The sequence below is a fragment of the Vigna angularis genome, chromosome 10 (genome assembly GCF_016808095.1).
Source record: "Vigna angularis cultivar LongXiaoDou No.4 chromosome 10, ASM1680809v1, whole genome shotgun sequence".
In the NCBI taxonomy this organism is placed as follows: Eukaryota; Viridiplantae; Streptophyta; class Magnoliopsida; order Fabales; family Fabaceae; genus Vigna; species Vigna angularis.
The window spans coordinates 5294431-5317230 of NC_068979.1; the positions used below are offsets into that span (position 1 = coordinate 5294431).

The 22800-nt window shown below is 32.3% G+C and overlaps 3 protein-coding genes across 4 annotated transcripts; 1 reads left to right on the top strand and 2 right to left on the bottom strand.

The window, feature by feature from the left end:
• Positions 1-157: 157 nt before the first annotated feature.
• LOC108336048 (beta-1,4-xylosyltransferase IRX14) lies at positions 158-3869 on the bottom strand. Its single transcript, XM_017572347.2, has 3 exons — positions 2951-3869; positions 2246-2788; positions 158-742 (listed from the first exon to the last, which is right to left on the bottom strand). Exons 1-3 carry the CDS (start codon positions 3649-3651, stop codon positions 511-513), a joined length of 1476 nt encoding a protein of 491 aa, XP_017427836.1. The 5' UTR covers positions 3652-3869; the 3' UTR covers positions 158-510.
• An 11292-nt stretch (positions 3870-15161) lies between these two features.
• LOC108334601 (probable WRKY transcription factor 15) lies at positions 15162-16835 on the top strand. 2 transcript variants are annotated; one of them, XM_017570470.2, is made up of 3 exons: positions 15162-16035; positions 16153-16278; positions 16549-16835. In XM_017570470.2, the coding sequence occupies exons 1-3, from the start codon at positions 15365-15367 to the stop codon at positions 16709-16711; spliced, it is 960 nt and encodes a 319-aa protein (XP_017425959.1). In that variant the 5' UTR covers positions 15162-15364; the 3' UTR covers positions 16712-16835. The 2 variants fall into 2 exon arrangements, with proteins under 2 accessions (XP_017425959.1, XP_017425958.1); XM_017570469.2 differs by having other exon boundaries at positions 15171-16035; positions 16150-16278.
• Positions 16836-19572: 2737 nt separating this feature from the next.
• LOC108335146 (protein IRX15-LIKE) lies at positions 19573-21004 on the bottom strand. The gene has a single exon (XM_017571088.2). It carries the CDS (start codon positions 20700-20702, stop codon positions 19773-19775), a length of 930 nt encoding a protein of 309 aa, XP_017426577.1. The 5' UTR covers positions 20703-21004; the 3' UTR covers positions 19573-19772.
• Positions 21005-22800: the final 1796 nt, after the last annotated feature.

Consider the following 22800-nt stretch of genomic DNA (forward strand, 5'->3'; position numbering starts at 1 on the left):
AAATTAAGTCTATAAAAATTCTAAATTCTTAATATACGAATACAGTAAAATGTAAACTACACAAACCTTAATCATGAAACAATCTTTCAAAAAATTAATAACTCCGAATATTTGTAAGGAGTATTTTAAAATTTGCCAAAAAAAAAAAAGAAAACTATTGTCAGAATAATCTTTTAAAATCTTAATTCAATGCACCACCTTATATTCAATCCAATACAACCCTACAATTGAATACAGGCTTTCAGCAAGGCAGCATAACAAGTCGACATTACCTTTCAAACTTTCATTCCGACGAACTCCAATAAAAAGAGATAAAAATGAATATAAAAAATGGGTGAAATCAGACTCGGATGCACATATGCGGGTCGGGCCTCCATAAAAGTTACGCCACCAACGTATGCAGCAGCAGCTTTTTCCATTGATGAATCCAAATTCTTGTTGCTGAAGGCCAGTAGCAGTTACTGGGCAGTAAATTCCTCTGATGTACAATACAATGGTTAACATCCCTGTTTAGTTTTCCTCGGAATGTGTAGAGACTTGCACTCCTATCACTTTGCTGTCATGCTTTCTCTTACTTCTACTACGCCGGGATCTAGGCGTTTTGGTCCTTGTAGAGGGCTTGTTTGTCTGCTCTTGGCTACCAATTAACACTTTCTCATTAGATGGCAGCTCAGGAGGAGTATCTGGCCATGGAGTGCGTTTTGATGGAATAGTGATGTCCAAAGGAGGGTCAATTATCCATCTGCATAAAGTAGAACCGTATACTCAGTTAGGGATACATAAATACATCTATCTGTTGGATGCCACATCATAAATTACAAGCACAAAAATCTGCATGATATGTGCCCAAATAAACAACTCCGTGATTTCCGTAGAAATTTTAGGGTCAAACAGGTTTTGGAATACATTTTCAGTTTATGTTTCTTAATTCTACACAAAAACTACACAGGTCATATTATTTATACAGTACTTTCTACTATGGTCAAACAAGAATGATGTTTCTGTAATTGTTTGTGAAAAGAGTAAATTCATGTACAACGATATTTCACATATTTGAGGAATAGCTTTCGTTATTCCCGGGAAGAACAAATTTCAGAATCCAGAAAATTGACTTGATGAAGAAAAGATGACAAAGACAATACGGTGCAGCCTTAAACAACGGTCGTTATTGCTTGCGTGTGATGTCTTGAAATCTTTAAAGATTGCGCTAATCGTGGAACTAAAATCTCAATGTTCCTTCTTCCAGTTATTAATTACGTAACCTTTGGACAGATCTTAAATGTACCAAAATATTTTATTGATAAGGATACAAAAATCCCAATCGAGGCATTCGCAACAGATGCTTGGATATCATTGACAAGAAGGAATTGAACTAACAGACGTTAACCAACGAATACAATCGAACAAACCAGCATTCTTAGACTACCAAGACTATCTAAAGACTGTAACTTGCATACGTAACTGCGTGACTTTCAGTCAGATACTAATGGCTTGATAGAAAACCTGCAATTCTACACATTGTCCAGATAATTAAATAATCAAGATGCCTGTAATGGAAACTATCCCTCAACCATGTTTCCATGTTTCAACACTTATATTTAGTAACCCCTGAAGACAACCAACACCTAGGGAGAGAGTCGTGTAGACTATCTAAAAGACGATCCCCTATATAAGACAAGCAAGACGAAAAGGGAAGAAAACTTTGTGCCCAATGACATTGAGTCGTTCAGTTTCTCATTATTGGAAGTGTGTACCCAGTGAGATATTTTTCAAACCAGGATGAAAAATCTTAACAACTATGATAATATAGAACGTCAATAAAAATTCTGCACCAACTTGGCAGCAGCTTACCTTCTACGCTACATTCTGCTTACTTAGTCTTATATACCTGTATCATCATCATCTTAGCTGGTAATTCGGTAGAGTTCAATTAAGCTATAAAATTACAGATCGTCCTAGAAAATAAGTCTACACTCTACATCTATCGATGTCCAAATGTGAATGCAAAATGCAGCTATTCCAAATAAGATGATTCTAAGCACCGCGGTATAGGTTCACAATAAGCACAGAACTGATAATAGGTCTGTATTCTTTGGGCTTGACATCCTATCAAACACATTTAAATCTCGCACATATTCAAAATGGTTAAACATGCCAGATATCATGCAGAAAATTATAAAAAAAGAATGCCAGACATCTTAAGATCATCACAAATGAAAACTTCAAAATCAGGGAGAGGACTCACTGAGAAGGAAATTTGCTGTCTGTGCGGGCTTCAACCCGTAGCCACCAAAGCAAAACTTGACGTCCACAGTTCCCAAGCGGCTCTACCACAGACGTGCTCTTGAGCAAGGACAGTGGACTCTCTATTCCTTCATCAGCCCCATCTAATTCATCAAGATCTTTAACCCACTCTGGCTTATCATCAACATCCTTCCAAACCAACCTTGAATTTAACACAAACCCAGACCACTCGAGCTTTGTGGGCAGAACAGGTGCCTTATCATCAATATAAACCGCACTCCTTCCTGTATAACGCAGTGAATTGAAGGTGTGCCACCCAACCAACTTATCCGTGGCATTACAAGCAGGGCCCTGCACAGGCATAACCGCACCTTCCTCCTCCGTTTGAACCATGGATGAAGAATCATCCGAATGAAGCAATATTCCAACCGAAACAGCTCCGATCCATTTCACATTTTGTGCTTCATCAAACAACTCCATACTATGCATATTACTATCATCAGCAAACACCACAACTCCGTCCAGCTTCTCTTTTCTCACAACTCTGTTCAAAATCAATCGAACGCAAGTAAGTCTTCATGATGCATTTTCACTGTATTCTGTGATTATGCTTCGCGCACTAACAAAAATAGTACTCCATAAAGTTTCTACACTCAGCATAACAATAATAACATTAATCGAGTAAAAGGAGGTAGCAAAAGTTAACCTCAAAGCATGAAGTCGCATCCGAGACTCGAGTTTATGCCTAGCATCCCACGAATTCGGCATTCGTGGAGAAAAGCCAACGTGGATTGTTCTGAGGCCGGACTTGGCAATAATCGAAGCGGTTTCGTTGGTGACTCCGCCGGCCTCCACCACGATCCACACCAGATCGTACGGCACCAGCATCAGCGTGTGCATCACACCAGTCAAGTGCAGCGTCTGGAACGTCCGAACATACGTTGGCGTCACAGCGATCACCGTCCTAGGGTTCTTCACCCCGAACAGCGACCTCTGCTCCCTCTGCACTCTCTCGATTATGCGGTGCGCTTTCATCACCTCCACGGGATCCGGGTGCGGCCACGGCCGGATTCGGATCCCGTGCCGCCCGACCACCACACGACTCGCAGTGCTCACCGCCGCCGTCCTGTTCGCCGCCGGAGGGACGTTCAGCGGCGCCGCGATATCCGCTCCGCCGCGGAACGGAGCGGTGTAGAGACTGGTAGAGAACAGGAAGAAGAACACCAGTCGGGAGAAGCGGAAGCCAAGGACGAGACTGATGAGGCAGCAGAGACCGTGGATTACCAGCCAGAAAATCGCCGCCGGCGACTTCACCGCGCCGTCGGCGGACGAATCCAACTGCGCGGATCCCCTGAAGCTGTTGGCTCGGCGCGTGAGGTAACTCTGCTGCAACGCCGAGAGCTTCATTTTGTCCCTGTCCGTAGTCAAAGAAAGAATGTTGGCGAGTTGAAGTGGTAACACACTTACGCTATTATATGTTTGGATTTAATTTTAAGATTGAAGTTCGGAGCAGAAAAGATAAGAGAGAGGGTTGTCGGTTGGAGATGGTGGTTGGTTTTAGGTTGCTGGTGGCTTTAGGTTGGTGCCCCTGTCATTTAATCATTCATCATTTCTTTGGGTTTAAGGATAAACCGCTTTCTTTTTCTTTTTTCTTTTTTTTAATTATTCTAACACCATCAATTCGGACACAATTAATTCTACATAATTCAAAACACTCTTAGCGTGATATCTGGTCAACGTTATGACAAACTCTTTAATTTCATCTCCAACCTTATTTTCAAAACTCTGTTGAGGACATTCCAAGCAACTCAAAAATAATAAACAAACAAATTTCTGCATAAAAATAACATGTGACTGACACCGAAATTAATTACTCGTTTTTATTTCCGTTTCTTAAGGAACCAAATGTTTGGAACTTTTTGTCTTTTATCTCATCTCATTTGTTTTTGTGCTATAATTTGTATCCAACACCCTAACCGATAGCTTCCCTCCACTTTCACTCAATTTCCGTTTCTTACAATTACAGCTTCTGAAAATTTCCGTTTTTTTTTCTCTTTCCAGATTCACGATATTCATGCAAATTGTAATCTTTTTCCTAAAATTAGGAGTGGTAGTGATAAAGGGTTAATTATAAACAGTAAAGTGTCAAAATCTGCTAAAGCTATAACGTTAGATATCTAAATTGAAACGATTATGTTTTTCCATGTTGGTATGTTCTGTCCAATGTGAAACCTAACTATCTATAGTTGCCACTATTTCAGCTTGTTCAAACTTTCTGTAAAACCATCGACAACGTCTAAGACTTTTGCAAACATCACCTTGTGATTTACACATTCACTCTTTTGATTGGGTTTCAAAATTGGAACATGAAAATAACAGATTTGGTTGGTAAGTTGTGATATGTCAAAATCATCGGTAGCCAGAACAATATGCTTGCAAACTAAGAAATTCTTCTCACATCACAATAACTCCTTCCTCATATAAATAAAACACCTCTTTTTATTAGGTGCCTCGCTTGATTACTACATTTCACCATTAATTGATTCATATAACATGTTTCTATATAAGCCTTTGAATTTTGGTGCCTTTGAATGACAATAATACAGGTCACAATACAAATTTTTCAAGGAACTCCTGCTTCTAGAGAGAGGATAATCTCAAAAACAATTATTTAAAAATACTGTATCATATAATCTCACTAAGTTTTTTTTTTTTCAATTTGAGTCAACTCAATCTATTTAAGTTTATCAATTATCTGCTAAACTAAACGTATGAATAGGTTTAATTGATTTTAAAATAATCATTAATAGACCAAAATGTTTACTACTTTTATGAATAATTGTCTTTATCGAAAATATTATCAATTACTTTTTACTGAGATCTCCTTTCTGTTTTATATTTTGTTATTCAAACTATTCAAATTCAATACGTTATTTAAGAAAATCAAATATAATATAACTGGAATCAATAACTTATACGTGAGCATTGTTTTCAAGATAATTTTAAATATAAATAATATTCACTTGAGTTAACTAAAAATAAAATTTAAAAAAAAATATGTTTTATCTTTACTGCAAACTAACAGATATATATATATATATATATATATAATAAAGAAGTGGAAGGGGGTGCATTGATTGTAAAAGTAAAGTTTGTAAATTTTAAAAAGAAATAAAAAAAAAAAAACTGGCATGAATAGATTACTAAACTTTGACTAGACAATTAAAATGCATGTTGTGTTAAATTAAGCAATAAAACAAATATCATGTTATATTTAACATTAAAAACAAATAATATGTTGAATTTAACGTTTACGACACTATCCACTATAAAATAAAAAAGTAGGACCTACACGCTTGCCAAATCCATCATAAACTACAGGTTTGGTATTAGAGAAATTTTGAATCTGAATTAAATAGGGTCAAAATAAATTTAAGTTTAATTAGTAAAAAATTCAATTAAAAACATCTTATTCTTAAATTCAAGTTTAATTAGTAAAAAAATCATTTAAAAACATCTTATTCTTAAATTTAAGTATCTACTGGTGCTAAAAAACACTATCACAAGCCAGTTATTCCCTCTCAATCCCGTTTAAATAATAAATAAATGATGTCATTTATTCAAATATTTATACATTTTTTACTTCATTTCACTTTTCCCCTTTATTTTTATATTTATTTTCACATCAACAAGTACAGTACGCTGAAGCATGGGCCATTAAGATTTTTCAAAATGAAACATTAAAATTTTATTTACATTGAATATGCTTGTATACCGTATAAAATTATTAAGTTTTGATTTTGATTATTATTAAAAAGAATATATTTTTATTCTATAAAAATAGTCTTTATGCATTTTTTTAACTTATTATTTATTCTCATTTCTTAAAAATATTTTTATTTTATTAAAAAATAATACTTTTTTTGCATCTATTAACTGACAAGTTTTATATACCAACCCATTGGAATCCCTTTTTCACAGACCAAATGTGGGTGGACCAAAATCGGAGAGTAAACACTCCTTCTCTGAGATAATTATATGATAAGCCCAATTAAACCTACACAAAACTGTGGGCTATTACGTGGAATAGACATTTATATACTCTGTTGGACCCAGCTATTTTTTTATATATTCACAAGTAAATTGTCTTTTTTGTTTTGAAGATGATGGCCGTAACAAGCCAATTGAAAGTAGTCCAAAACAAAACAAAAAAACGTGTAAGAATTTGGTTTTTCAACTTATATCTTGATCTTATTTTTTTAGTGTGGTCTTACATGAAAATTACTCTATATGAGACTTGGCTTTTCTAAGTGATAGTATATTTTTGTAAAATAATTTGAAACGTGATAAATAAATTTGAATTACGCTTAAAACTTAAGTTATTTAGTTACATAATTAAGATATTTGTGAAATGTGTTCGAAATAGTTTTATATTCTATTTTTAGGAAAATGTCACTTTAACAATTTTTGTTGATAATTTTGTAACAACAACCTATGTGGTAGCGTGTAATTGGTCTGTTTCAAATATACGGATCTATAAAATAGTGACATATCGTCTGTTGTCAAAAAGTTGTTAAAATATCATGGTCCCTATTTTTATAAAATCATAGTTATGTTTAAGTTGAAAAAAGTTATAGTAATAATTTGCTGGTCTAAAAGAATTAAAAAGAAAATTGGGTATTGTTTTTTTACTTTAGTGGAAAGGAAAAAGAAAAAAGGAGTAACTTGGTAAAGTATAGTAGTAATTAGAAATATTTAGTTTTTATTCTTCTTGAACTTTTATCCCTCTTGTCTCAAAAGAACTAAGTAAGAAACAATGTGGAACATCTATAAAGAACAGTTGTATCGAGTAACCAAATTTAAAGTAAGAGAAATTAACTTTGTTTCAATATCTAAATTTGAAAGAACAATTTATGGTGTATAATTAATTTTCTTTTAAAGAATTTTTTTGTGGCACACGTAAATTTTTTTATGGTGATCTTTTAATATCATTAATGATTTTTCGAAAAGATTTATTAAAAAATACTCATAAGATTTAAGTCCAATTCATATAAATTGCACATCACTATTATAATCCTAAATCTTAAATTAATAGATTCATAGATATTATATTTTATAACATACTGACTTATATTTAGACTAAAAAATTTAACAAAAATTCATATTTAGTTCTATCTACTTCAATAAAGGAAGGGTAAAAGAAATATTTTCTAACAAATATTTCATCCGACTAGTGATGGAAACAATATCACCAATAAAAGTATTTTCTACTTCAATAAAGTGTAAAAAAATAAAGCAAAAAAACATATTTATTTTTCTAGTTTTTTTTATGTGATTTTAGCCATAAAAACTAGTTTTCACAATGTAATTAACACATGGATTACGCCTTTTCAATACACATTCTAAAAACTAATTTTTGAAAAACTCACTTTTTGTAAAAGAGAATACAAAAATGGAGTAAATAAGAAAAGAAAAATATATGGAAATGGAATCTCTTACGGTGAGCTTCTCTTCCATTTTGGTCAGGAAAAAAAAATCTGCTATAGTTTTCCTCACTCAAAGGACATGGACCACTATTTTTTTGTTAAGTTATTCATTAATTTTTTTTTATTTATATTCAATTTTAAAAAAAGTATTTTTGTTATTTTATTAATAAAAATAAATTTGTATAGCCATAAAAATACTACTTTCCTTAAAATTAGAATTAAAATAATTTTCAAATAGTTTCTCAGAGCTATAATTTACATTATTAAAAGTTCTGTGACAATTTATGCGTAAACCGTAAATATTATTGAGTTTGCCCTTTCAAGAATAATGCCCAGTTATAAGTGGGCTACGTACATATCCATGCGAGGGAGTTGCTCCCTCCACCCCCACACGTCTCTTCCTCCACCTCCCCAATTTTCTAAAATGTCAATTATATCCTTCTAAAATGACAATTATATCCTCAAAAGTTAAAATTTTTTATTTTTATTATTTTAATATTTTAATTTATTTAAAACTTCTGATTTACTTCCCTCTACACCTCTTCCTCTCTTCCATTTCCGTTTACCTTTCTCTCTTCCGTCAAGCTTCTTCTCCATTTTTCCATTTTCGTTTATCATTTTCTCTTCAAGTCTCATCAACCTTTCACTTCTATTTCTCCATTTCTTTCTTCTTACCATATATAACATTTAAAATTATAAATTTAAATATAAATTATTGTAAATAAAATAAACAAATAAAATAAAAACGAAACGTAAAAGGAACACTGCCTCTGGACGGATGACATCCTTCAACGGATGTCAACATCCGTTTAAGGCAAAACGGATGTCGACATCCGTTTAAGGCAAAACGGATGTCGACATCCGTTTCTCCTTAAACGGATGTTGACATCCGTTGAAGGATGTCATCCGTCCAGAGGCAGTGTTCCTTTTAGGTTTCGTTTTTATTTTACTACGTTTTGCGGCTCATGTAAGGATTATAGGCTTGGATATTCAAAGGATTATTGGAAGTATGGGAAGGGTTTAGGGTTTAGAATTATAGGAAGGATTATGACTACGTACCTGGAGAGGAACCACGACAAGGACACTACACCATAAACGCACTGCACCACGTATTGCACCGAGAACAAGAGGAAGATTGCTTGATAATTCTTTTCACGATCACCAAGCTTTGCAGAAAAATATTTTACTCATACAAGGAACTACGTAGGTTATCAGTGAAATATGTTATAAATGAATAAAATTAAAAAACAATAATTTTAAAAATAAAATTTTACTGAAGGGCAAAATAGTAAAGGAAAGGTGGAGGAAGGGGCAAAAAAGTAAAGGGGAGGTGGAGGAAGAGATGTGTGGGGGTGGAGGGAGCAACTCCCTCCATGCGATGGCTAGACCCAACCAAAACACGCACACAAGTCCAAGTACAAATAGAATGAGTTTATTTATTTATTATTATTATATAAAAATAAACCCAAGTAAATCAGTTGCATTTTATTATTATTATTATATGGTTTTGAACTTGCCTTTAGAATGTTCTTTTTGCATATTTATTCCAACGTGATTTTACCAAAAAAAAAAGATTGTATATAAGTTATTATGATTTAATTATTTATTGTACTTTTATCTCTTGTAAATTATTTAATATAATTCATTGATAATGATTTAAAATTTATTGTTTTATATTAGTTAATTTTTTAATAGATTGTATAATTCGGTAAACGGACATATATATTCACATCTAAATCTTTATTTAGTATATTTATAATTTGAATGACCCATTTAGGTTTAGAAACATTGGTCGACATTAAATATATTATTTTTTAGTGAAAGTAAGTTTTGTTAGCATTAATAAACAGGGAGGTTACGTGGCTGGTTCATCTTGCTACTGTGTCACATTCATTTAAAGATATTTCATACAATTTAATTATTATTCATAGTTATCACTTTTCTCTTTCAAACGTGCTTTCTCATCTCATTATTTTGACAATACTTCATGCAAAAGTGGGTCAATCATCTATCGTATTGAATATTGTCTCTTCGTTCATGCAGCTATCCACGTTTGCATCCTCATAATTACAAATATTCTATCTTTTATATATTTAAATATTAATTTTATAGTTTTTCGTCCTCAATTTTGGAAGTTTGAACGAAGCCACGGAGGCATAAATCTATGGTCATGAGTTTGGAAGTTCGATTATAATTTTTTTAAAATTTATTTTATCATTTAATCAGAAACAGCTATGATGAAAATGCCACGTGATTGTCATATTCCTTTCGTCAAAAATTTCGTCTGTTGACTTTGGAAGACTCTTGTTTCGCAGAGGCACATGTGGTGTTTTTGTGTGACACTCTAATTTTGAAATCATGTAATTTCAATTTTTTGCTGTTGTTATTTTTTTTTACAATAACGACAACCTTTAATCACGGATAGATATACAATGATTCAATCTGCTGTAAGCGCAGAGTGACTACTACAATTCACTTACCACTAAAGTCAACTACCTCGTGTTCTTCGTTCATGTTATCCTTCTCAATCTTTCGAAGGTGTAATGTTCTATATGATATCCAAACTAATTGTCGAGTACACTGTATTATTTATTTCAACTATTTAATTACATTACATTACTTTTAATCCACACACAACTATTTTTAATTGTTTGAAAAATTTATATATATATATATATATATATATATATATATATATATATATATATATATATATATATATATATATATATCTATATAATATTTAAATTTGTTGAAGAAACTATCAAAATAATTTTTGTTATTGTGAATTTTAAAGGCACTTGAGTCCACTAAGTCCACATTTAAATGTTGTGTACCAACCTACGACGCAACGTCCTGTTAGAAAAAAAAAATGAGTATTGCAACTCGTGTATTTGAATCTAACTTTAAAATTATCATTAAGACAATCGTTCAAACTCAATTACTCACATTTAAACATTTAATTAAGCAATTTAAATAATCATGATATTCAATTATTATATAAATCAAGCAACTCAACCTAGATCATTAGACAGTCTAATTAAATATAACTCATTATTAAAAAATAATTAAACAAAAAATAATAGTAGCTTCTATTATCTTTGGTAGATAATTTCCTAACTTACAACTACTCTTTAAAGCTCAATTTATTAGAAGTTGTTATAAATATAAAATTAAAAATCTAATAAAAAATTTAAATATATTCTTATGACCGTAGACAAATAAATAATAACTTTGAGTTATTTTGGATTCTATTCAACCGGTATGCAATTCAAAATGTCAATTAACCTACAAAAGGTTCAAAAAAGTGAAGTTATTATGTTTTTTACTCTAATAGAATATATGTGTATAAGTTTTTATTGTGATCAGTCTAATAATCTTTTATTTTTAAAATGTTAAAGAAAAATGTCAAAGTTATAGAAAGAAGTTAAAAACGAAATTTAAAAAAAAAATGATAACTTTTATAAATAAAACTCTAATTAGTTAAAAAAATCTATCTATAACTTTAATTTTTTATTGATAAAATAATTGAATGTCATGTTTAAAAATCGTCCATCTTCTTAAATTATTTTCTAAAGCCTTATAATTTTTAATTCATTATATCTAAAATTTAAATTTTATTCCAAAATTATCAAAGAAACTAAACGATTGAAGTCGTGCACAATGTCTATAAGAGAATCATAAACCTCTTATTGAATTTTATCACAATAAAAAAATCATTTGTCATTTATATTATAATTGAAAAAAAATTGATATTCTATACTATAACAAAATTTTCATATTTGTATAAAAAATATTCAATATTAACTTAAAAAAATAATAATTGTAGTGTAGATTAATTTTCAAATAAAAATCTTATTTATTCTCTCTCTCTCTCTCTCTCTCTCTCTCTCTCTCTCTCTATATATATATATATATATATATATATATATATATATATATATATATATATTAAACTCAATGTTCAAACCTAACACCGGGAGTACTTGTAAGATCATTGATTTATACAGGTAGTAAGTAAATGACAGAAAGTACGATAGATACCTTTGACTGTTCTTCCATTTCGGTGATAATGGAGTACGTAATACTGTTCGTTGAGATCAACACAATCATTAAATTTATGTGGTCGTTAACTGGTAATCAGTACATTGATTGCATAATTAATGTTAAACAATTTTATTCAAATTTAAGGTTTTAAAAATGTATTCAAACTTATAAAAAATGGTACATTAAATTATTAATATTCTTTCCAAATACGTGAAAGATAATAAAATTGTAGAACCAAAAAGAAAAAACTTAACTCATTTCATCACGTTTAACTGATATTATTTTTAAAATATCTTTATAATTTTTAATTAAGGTTTTAATATTATTTTTATTCTTGTTTTCATTGACTTTATTTAGTATAAAACTTATTTATTTAATTTTTTAATGAGGTTTTAATTTTCTTAATTTATGTTTAATTTGATTTTTTTTTTCGTGATGTCAAATAAATTATTAATGTTAAAGTATACATGTGAATAATGACTAAATGCCGTGTTTATTACGTGACATGTTCAATACAATATACATGTTGTCATATCATCATCTTCAACCTCTCAACTCATTAGAAACTTTAATTATCATTGTCAACCCCCACTCACCTCCATTGCATAAAATCGTTGATGTTTTGTCTTCTTCAAAGACGTGAAATACACTTGCAACTTTATTGGTTTACTTTCGCTGACACCAACAAAATAATTCAACAACCATCAAACCCTAAATAAAAAACCCCAAATCATGAGTTTCACAACAATGTCAATTAATGTTAGTTCTCTAAACACGGATAATGACACAAGTTGTTTAAGAAAGTTATTATATGGATTTGCACATATTAATGTGGTTCTCCACCACTGCTTCATAGAACCAAAAAATAAAAAACCAGATACAAAAAAACCATATACAAATCTTCCAAAACAGATATGTACCAAAACAAGCTTTATACAAGGGAAATCATCGTGAACCAACAAGTTATGAATAAATCGCAAGAAGAACGAGGAGTCACGTCTTCACCACCAGATCTCGTCAACGAACAAATTCAATAAGCAACCACGAAGAAAATGTCTCCAACCGTCGCAACAAAAGCAAAAAATGCAACCTGCGAACTTTAAAAACCCATAGTCATGGTGGATTGTCGTTGGAACAGGTTTCCAACAAGCGTGAACATCCAGACATGGAAGAAACTGCACGAGCTTGTTCGAAGCCCTAAATTGGATTGACCATTCCTTATGGACAAAGGGCTTGTGGGCCTCAAAATAGTGTTGTTAGATCAATAAGAAATAAAAACTAGTGGTGGCAAACAGAAATCGAACAAAATCAGTAGGTTACAACGCACCAAAACGAAAAAGAATGGGTAAAAACTCACAAGTAGGGAAGAATAACCGATTGGCATGGTCGTGGTGTGGTGTTTAGTAGGTGATGAAAAAAAAAACCAGTCGTATGATCACATATGCAATTGTGTAGGACGATTACGTAAGCAACACTGTCAACGTGTACACTCATTCATTAACAATTTCGACAATCGCGGAAAAAGACCAAATTAAACATAAATTAGGAAAATTAAAACCACATTTAATACTTGAAAAAAATTAGTATCTCATCGAACAAAGTCAACCAAAATAAGGACTAAAAGTGATATTAAGTCTTTAGTTAATACAAATTAATGAAACATGATGGACAAAACAAAAGGAATAGTAAGATCTTATTCCCTTTAAACGTGAAAATTCTATTATGGTCAAAGTAGTGATTTAAACAAATTACATATAAAATACATGTTAATATGAAACTTCTAATATTTTTTATAATTATTTTAAAACATAATTTTTAAGTTTAACTAAATTGCAAAAATTTTATGGTATGATAAAATTTACACTCACTCATATTTATATATATATATATATATATATATATATATATATATATATATATATATATATATTAATTTCACTTTATTATTAATATATGTGCGACTTTCTACGCATTCTCAAACATGAGGATATGTATATCTCGAGAATTAAACTATACACATTAATAGATAATTTGACAATTATTTAATAATGAATAAAACAATAAACTTAACAAATGAAAACTCTATATTAATTTGTTCTAATTCATAATTATGATATCATATTAAGGAGTGAACTTAAAATTTAACTTAGTATTACAAATATTACTTATAAAACAATATTTAAACTTAGATATTTTAAATTAATTTAACCTATGGTTAATATAAACTTTCTTATTTGTACATAAGCATTAATACGTTAGAAAGTAAAAGAAAAATCTATAATTCAAAAAAGAAAAAAAAACTTTAACAACATTTTAAGAATCAACTAAAAATGTCAAGATCTCTGTTAACATATATAGTTGTTGTTCTTTTAAATAATACTGCGAGTAAAATAATTATTCAAATAATCTTTTAAATATTAGAAAACACGTTAAATAGTTTTTGAGTTTTGAAAAATACTTAAAATCAGTATACCGATGTTAATAAAATGTGCCAAAAATAGAAACTAAATTACAATATACATTGAATGTATTTATATATCTTGTTACCGTGGGTATTCTTCAAGAGAAAAATAATCTCAGGTATATTCAATTATACCAGTAATGGGCTGTGATTATTTAGAAATAAGACGTGCTTCGATGAATTTGTTACAAGAAGAGACAAATCAAATAAGTTTATTTACGTACAAATGGAAAATAAAAACTTAAAAAATTTTGCTGGATATATTTGATTTTAGTATAAAGTAATTATAGTGTATATCAACAAATTTAAAATTATTATAAAGTAATTATAGTGTATGTAAACAAAATTAAAAAACTACAGAGAAAACTGTTAAAAACTGACAAACACCGGTAGAAGAAAAAGACATTTAAAAAACGTAGAAGATAGAGGCGGAGAGAAAGCAGAGAGGGACAAAATGAGGGAAAAAATATTCAAAAGAAAAACAACAAAGACGACAAAAGAAAGCATTAAGAATCCAGAGAAAGGAAGGTCGTCAATCCAAGTCAACTACAACCTATGCTGGCAACCAACGGATCTCAAACTTTTCTCAAAGATCAGACGGCTAAAACAATGCCTTTGACCTGATTTTAAAGCCCCAATGTCGCTGAGATCAATGATAACCCACCGGTGGGACCCAGGGGCCAAAAAAGTCAATATCTTCCTGTCTCCCCACTACTCACCTCCTTCAGATGCTTTTTCTCATTGAAAAAAGAAAATTAAAAAAAAAAAGAAAAAAAAAGTTTTTTCTTTTTTCTTTTCGGAGTCCGCAGAGACCAAAATACCCTGTTTCAGCGTTTGGATCTTACATACATGGATACATATTTTAGTACATTAAACAGAGGCAAGTAAAGCAAAGCAATGTCACCCAAATTTTGACGGAAACAGGGACGAGACGAGTAGGGTTAGCTAGCTAGCGTGACAGTACAGTGACCTAGTGGACCAAACAGGCCACTATCGTTTTTTCTTTTAATTTATATTTTATATTTAATATTTAAATTTTGTTTTGGCATGACTTGACCAGGGTACCCTATGAGCCTCTTTTATTTTCTTTTGTCTTCCAAACCCTTTCTCTCTCTTTGATGCAATTATGCCTGTGGAGCTCATGATGGGTTATAGGAACGATGGTTTCGCCGAAGAGAATGCGGTTCGAGAAGCCGCGTCAGGGCTAGAGAGCGTGGAGAAGCTCATCAGGTTGCTGTCACACGCTCAGCTGCAACAACAACACCAACAACTTCAACAACAATCGCACGCGACCAATTCAAAGTCTTCCATGGAAATTGAATCCGATTACGGAGCTGTCGCTGACGTGGCGGTTTCCAAGTTCAAGAAGGTCATTTCGCTTCTGGGCCGAACCAGAACCGGTCACGCGCGTTTCAGAAGAGCCCCTGTGCCTCCTCCACCTCCTTCCGAACCCAGATTCTACCGCGCAACGCCGCTGCAGCAGATCCCGCCGCCCACCGAACACCCTTTCATCCCAAAAAATGGTCCGATTGAGACAAAGGACTCTTCCAAGACCATCAACTTCTCTTATTCTAATTCCTTCGTCTCCTCCCTCACCGGCGACACCGACACCAAACAGCCCTCTTCCTCGTCGCCTGCGGCCGCAACGCCTTTTCAGATCACGAATCTCTCTCAGGTCTCCTCCGCCGGAAAGCCTCCTATTTCTTCGTCTTCGTTGAAGAGGAAGTGCAGCTCTGATAATTTGGGTTCTGCCAAGTGTGGCAGTTCCTCCAGCCGATGCCATTGCTCAAAGAAGAGGTAGATATATGTCACGCTCTGTCTTATTTTTATCCTAAAAAATCGTTTGAAAGAAGAAACTGTTTCCGTGATGTCTGGTTCTGATGCATTATTTTTTGGATTGGTGTGATGCAGTAGAAAAATGAGGATGAAGAGGGTGGTGAGGGTACCCGCAATAAGTTTGAAGATGGCTGATATTCCACCGGATGATTATTCTTGGAGGAAATACGGACAGAAACCGATTAAAGGATCTCCTCATCCAAGGTGCATAAAACAACATTACATCGTGTTCTGATTTAAATTATCCACCCCTTCAATTCCCACTTTAATTTGCTCTTTCACCATTCGATTTCAAATTTCAAAATGTACCCTTGTTCTGTTAAATTGATTTGTTTCCCTTTTTCTCTTTCCCGTGTGACTAAATTTAGAAAGATCTTATCATGGCTTGGTTTCTGTCATTTCCATCTTTTATTGTGGAGTTAATTTTGCATAGGTGAAGTGAGGTTTATGTTTGTCTTGAATTATTAATTGCAGGGGCTATTACAAGTGCAGCAGTGTTAGAGGGTGTCCAGCGCGCAAGCATGTAGAGAGGGCTCTGGATGACCCTTCTATGTTGGTAGTAACCTACGAAGGTGAACACAATCACACACTCTCTGCAGTCGAAGCTACTACTAATCTTATCCTAGAATCTTCTTAGATGATTAATTAATCACCGATTTCCCATCACAGAGCATATTCTGATCATGCCATTCATGGCTTGTACACTTGAAAATTTTACTCTCGAAGGAGATTAATTAATTGATGGGTGGGTGTTCCTTCCATGTTCACATGTTCTGTATTTCTTTTCCTTTTCCTTTTCTGCTCTCTTCAAAACTTGGACCGACCGACCGACCGACCGACACTGAATCCATCCATTGCCACTGTTTACATGTTTTTCTTTTAAAAAAGGGTGAAGATGGCGTATTTGGTAACGGGTTTAATTTAATCTGATTCAAATCTAAAGAGAAAAAAAAAGAAAGGAGGAAGTGGGGTTGGTATTGTTCCTTTTCCTTTTCCTTTTCGTTTCTGGTTGATTGCTTTACATGTGGTTATGATCTTGGATGCTGATGATCTCTCTCAACATTAATGGATGAAAAAGACGGGGTCAAAGAAGGGATGGGATGAGGAGGGACATGTGGTGTTAATTGCTAAAGAAGGTTGACTAAAAGAAGAGAGTGGTTGGCACTTGGCAATTGCCAGTTAGAACGGCAAATTATAGTGAATGGAACTGGGAAGGTGAGGTGAAGAAAGAGAGTTTCAATGCAATTTTTGTTTGAACCCTTTGGCTTCTAGCATAAAGTCTTGTTGCAACGTTAGTAGTACATTCGTCTAACGTCTTTAATGTCTGTTTGGTTTAATGTTTAAAACATTAAATTCATGTTTCGCATTAAGAAATCAGAAGATACCTGTTCTGGCTTCTACTTGGTAATGCACCTGTTCTGTTTTGGGTCTCACCTTCTAAGCGAGTTTTATAGAATTAAGGTAGAATTACTTGATATTCTGAATGGAAAAGCTACGCCAAAGTCAAAATGGGTGGGTGTGGAATTGATTCAGTTGATAAGGGTCCTACCTTGTTTTAAATTTGTGTAGTTGTTTGCTTTTCCATTCCCTTTGCCTTAACGTTTGCTCTTTCTTCAACGTACAAGCCCTCTTTTGCTTATTCGTCCATTTCGTTTCACCATTTTCTTTCTATTGTTTTTCTTCCCACTTTCTTCCAGCCCTAGTGGAAAACACATAACAAAAAAGAAAACCTTTTTTAGTTTTTCGTGAATTTTAAATTGGGATGTGATTTTCTTAAATATGTTTTTTTGTTATAAAATTAACATTATAAAAGTATTCATGTTTAACGGAAACATTTTTTAAGTTTTTTCACAAAATTGTTTTTAGGGAGGAGATATCAATATAGTTTTCTCATATTAATTTATTTTATAGCGATCAACATATTATTTTATTTTGACCAAATTATTTAACATGCTAAATAATAAAAAATTATTACATAAATGCAAATTTATTGATTAATTTCAAAAACATTTGTAAATATTTTTAGAATGTTTTTTACCAATTAAATCAATTTGAATCATTTGTTAATACTATATCATTGGCGTATCATGACATGTTTCATCCGTCTCAGGAACTAAACGGGAGTAAGGTCACTTCCTGCTACGCTTTTTATTTTATTATATTATTAAACATTGGAATTTTATTAAATTCTTATGTTTAGAGTTTTCATCATAGATCATTTTTCTTTGTTTAGATCTCTTAAAAGTTAAAATGATTTATTATTGTTGTTAGTCTATTTTACCAATTTAGTTATTCTAATTTTAATAGTAAAATTTAGTTTCAAATTAAATGTAGGTTAAAAATACAATATATTTAGATTCTTTGGCTAACTTTTATAGAATAGGAGGCTTGATTTCTTTTTTCTTCTTCTTATTTTAACATGTCAGCATTTCTTGATTATTATTAATTAACATAAAAAATTAGGTGGTTCAACTACTACGTTTCAATCGGTCAGACTACTAGGTCAATTCTTCTTCTTTTCTTTTTTACTATGTATGTGACATTATGTGATTCTAACCATAACCATATAACGCATGGATTACTTGGAATCGTTTTATTTCAGTTTAATAAGTGATTTTAATTTAATTTTTTAACATAATTGCGTTAAATATATAAAAATTATAATTTCTTAAAAAATAAAGCGAGTAAATATTGAGTAGCATGTTTTATGAAAAAATATATATTAAATTACATTACATTGGTCATAAATACTATCAGGCAAGACATTATTAAACTTGGAAATGTGGATATTAGTTATTCCAACAATTGCATCATTATACAAGATTTAGAAAAATAATGAAATTCATCTTTTACAAGCGCATATACCAAATTCTTGAATTAGTTAATCTAAATACCATATAAAAGATCACTATAAAATTTAGAAAAAAAAATCTCCAATACATTTTTCGAAATTAAGAGTAATTACATTTTAAATTAAGTGTAAATACATTTTAAATTACTTCAAGTAGCAAATTTACATTTAAAATAAAGTAGAAAAGATAACGTGTCTTCAAAGATTTCCTAGCAGTTACAATTTTCCTTTCTTTAGTTCATTCGCCAACATGATACAAAATAGTGTTAAAAAAGTTAAAAATGAATTATGAAACAAAAAAAATTATTAGTAAAATGTACAAATTCTGCAAGTTACAAAATTATGACGCCATAAATTATAAATTATTTCAAATATCAAATTTATAGAGAAAATGAGATAACGAAAGATTATCCAGTTATTGTTACTTTTATTTATTTAGTTCATTTGCCCCCTGATACAAAAATAATGTTAAAAAACTTAAATAAATTGAAAAATCTTTAAAATAACAAAAAAAACCAGCAAAATAAATAAAAATGATTAATCTCTGTTCTTTACGTTCAATTCTTCGTCCTATCAGATTGAAAGAGAGTTAAGATATCTGTGTTCCTTGAAGCATGAATTATCTTTTTACAATCTACACAGTAATATCAACAAATCCTCAGTGACATTTAGAAGTAGGAATTCTTTGAAGCAGTTACAAGAAAAAGAAAGAAAGAATTATCTTTTACAAGCTCCAGCGAAGAAGAAGTAAACGATGGAACTAAAACGATCATAAATATCGACATGGCTGACTCTGATATGATATACTTCTGCACAAAGCTTATTGTAACGTGGAAGATTACACCAACTAAGACGAAGAAGAAGACCCTGATGAGTGGTTATGATCCTTACAATACTTCACGCTACTCTCCTCCATTTTTTCCAGAATATAGTGTCCCAAAGAGTGCGTTGTCTCCACCAAATTTTCCTTACACAGAAACTCGTTCCCGCAGACCCTTTCCACTTTCCCTGAGAAGTCATGCACAAACACATGCGTCTTCGGGTTCCCACTCTTCTTGCTCCGGGCAAGTACGCCGGCGGTGAAGATCGGCGACATTCTTCCGGGGGCGTCGGGCCAGTCACCTCTCGGTCCGTCCACCAATATCACATCCCAATCCACTTCATAAACGTGGTTGGGAAGATCGTTGAGTCCTAACTTGCACTCAGAAAACAGAAGATTCTGCACCGGCCTGCACTCGTTTCCCGACTGTTCTTTGGCGGAAGCTATCAGCTCCTTCATCTCGCTCCTTCTGGTCGTGTATTGCACGTCGTAGGCATCGATTTCGGGGTGCTTTTCTTCGAAGTACGCGGCGTAGTACCGGTTTTCATCGATGAAAACCGTTCTTCCGTTGTGGTTGAGGGCTTTCCAGAGGAGGGTCTCTGGGGTGAGGCCAAAGACGAGGAAGTTGCACGGTGAGGAGCACTTTCGGAGGACGTCGGAGATGGTTTTGAGATCCGAGTGGGACATGTGGTAGGTGTCATTGGATTTGGAGGCATAGTGGAGGAGGGTGTTGATGACGGAGGAAGGCAAAGGGGTGTTGGTGAAAGTAGATAAAGGGGTGGAAGAGGTGGTGGTGGTGATGGATGAGGTTGTGTCTCTGGTGTAAATGAGGGTGGCGAGGAAGGCCAGGGTGAAGAAGGAGATGAAGGCCAGAAGCCATAGGCGGTTGGAGCTTCCTTGTTTCTGGATATATGGGTGGAGAAGAATGAATTTTGTGTTGGTGTTAGTGTTCTTCATGTTGGAGGGGTTAATTTTGAATGAAAATTTTAGAGCTGCAGATTCTGAGCTCTGGGGGAGAATTGGAGGAGAAGGTTTGATTTAAATTAGAAGAAGGGAGAGTGTAAGCAATGAGAAGGGAAAATATTATTGAGAGTGACCCTACAATGACCATATCCTTGGATTCAGGTTGTGTTCTACAATTGAAAACAATGTTAACGAGAGGGAAGTGGTAGTTGTTTATGTTGTGTTGAATTTGGTTTTGCTTGATTTATGCAGTTGGTATTCTAGAATAGTTAATTCCCAGTATGTGTTGTTTGAGTTGTGAATGATGTTTTGGGGTGAAGCAAATAAGGATGCTGGGGTGGTTGGACTTAAGGTGAGAGAGAAGGTGTAGCGACCCAATATCTAATTACAAACTGGAAGTCGCTTTTCCTTGATGATTTAAGCTTTGGTTTCTAAGTAACCCCTTTGGGATATTGGCAACTTACGATAAAAGTAGCTAGCTACCTTTGAAGGGGACTCAGTACCTGCTGCAACGTTTCCTCTCCTTTAAAAACTTCTTCTCAGTATCAAATTTGTAATTGGTTATACAACAACGACATCGTGGTAAAAAGAAGTGCCAATGTAACATGTTTGAGTGTGAAAGTGCGAATCCGAAGAAAAGAAAAAGAAAAAACGTGTACTTCTTTCTTCGAGTATTCAACTCTGCAACTACTTCTGACTTTCTACGACTACTGCCTCAGTTGCCGAGACTGCAAGATTACATGTAAAGATAAAAGGAATCAACGGTCAAAAGGACTAATTTTCTTTAAAAAAGGTGTTTAGTAATAAGAATGTGGTGGTGAAAACAAGTAAAGAAAATCTAAAACTTGGAGTTGTATGGGGTTTTATAAGATTGTGTTCAAGGCTGATTTTTTAGACACGGCTCTCTTTTAAAGAACAATTTTCTACTTAAAAGGTACGAGTTAGTGATAATAATTTAAGTTGGTGGAAATTATTACTTTAGTTTGAGTTAGTTGTGTAAGCTGAATTGGGTTAATATCTAAATTTTAGAGTCGTATATACTGTTTTATAAGATGTCATGTAAATTTTATATTTTTAAGATGAACAATTTTACATATAATTGATTTAATATATATGATTAGGGGCTAATTTTCATGCTCTGTACTTTATCCTTTTAATAATATATATATATATATATATATATATATAAACATTTTAGTTAAAATTAAATGAATTACCACACAAATTAAAAATATCATTTGTAAATGGGAGAAAACTAACTATCATTGTAAATATTAATACAATTACCCTTGTCTAACAATGAATATTTTCAATTAAAGAATTATATACATAATTTATATCATACCAAATTGACAAGTAGTTAAAAGAAAATATACTATTTATACTTAGTTTTAAGCTATATGGAATATCCAAAATTTCAACTCAGATCATTTTCACAAAACACTAATGTAAATGCAGTACTACTAAATACCCAACTTTAAAAATGCAATTATTAGACATCGTTTAGAATTATAATTTGACGTAAAATGATATAAAACGTCACGAATGTCCAGCTTTGAACGTCAAAAGGTTAATGAATTCAATCAAGATTTGAGCAGAAAATTGAAAATTCATTCAATTTATCTTAACACGCGAGACTCTCTTCTCTTCTCAAACTTATTTTGAACGAAGTTTGATGACCATCAGATATAATCTTTCTTTCATTTGATACAAGTGCATGTTAATTAACTACTTTATATATGATTTTCGTTTGTTTTGACCGATTATTTTCGTGTTCGTGTCCATCATAGGCACATTTTGAAGAACTTAATCGTTGAGCTTGTTTGTTGTTTTTTTGTTAAACTTGTTTGTTGTTATTTGATTGAACTTATTTGTTGTTGTTTGGTTGAACCTCTTTGTTGTGGTTTGATTGAACTTGTTTGTTGTTGGTTATTATTGTTTGTCGTTGATACTACTCTACACGTTCATAGTTCATGCTTTATAAAATACAAAAAATTGAAATTTGTTATTGTTGTGTTTTTCAGACCTTGTAGAATTGTAAATAAGGATCACAGTCAATTAAAAAAACAAAAAAAAAATTGATTAACGTCTA

Coding starts and splice junctions, on each gene's coding strand:
- LOC108336048 (XM_017572347.2), bottom strand. CDS start 3,651: ATGAAGCTCTCGGCGTTGCAGCAGAGTTACCTCACGCGCCGAGCCAAC. Junction 2,789..2,950: donor ATGCGACTTCATGCTTTGAG/GTTAACTTTTGC, acceptor GATTTTGAACAG/AGTTGTGAGAAAAGAGAAGC. Junction 743..2,245: donor GACAGCAAATTTCCTTCTCA/GTGAGTCCTCTC, acceptor TACTTTATGCAG/ATGGATAATTGACCCTCCTT.
- LOC108334601 (XM_017570469.2), top strand. CDS start 15,365: ATGCCTGTGGAGCTCATGATGGGTTATAGGAACGATGGTTTCGCCGAA. Junction 16,036..16,149: donor TGCCATTGCTCAAAGAAGAG/GTAGATATATGT, acceptor GGTGTGATGCAG/TAGAAAAATGAGGATGAAGA. Junction 16,279..16,548: donor AAAGGATCTCCTCATCCAAG/GTGCATAAAACA, acceptor TATTAATTGCAG/GGGCTATTACAAGTGCAGCA.
- LOC108335146 (XM_017571088.2), bottom strand. CDS start 20,702: ATGAAGAACACTAACACCAACACAAAATTCATTCTTCTCCACCCATAT.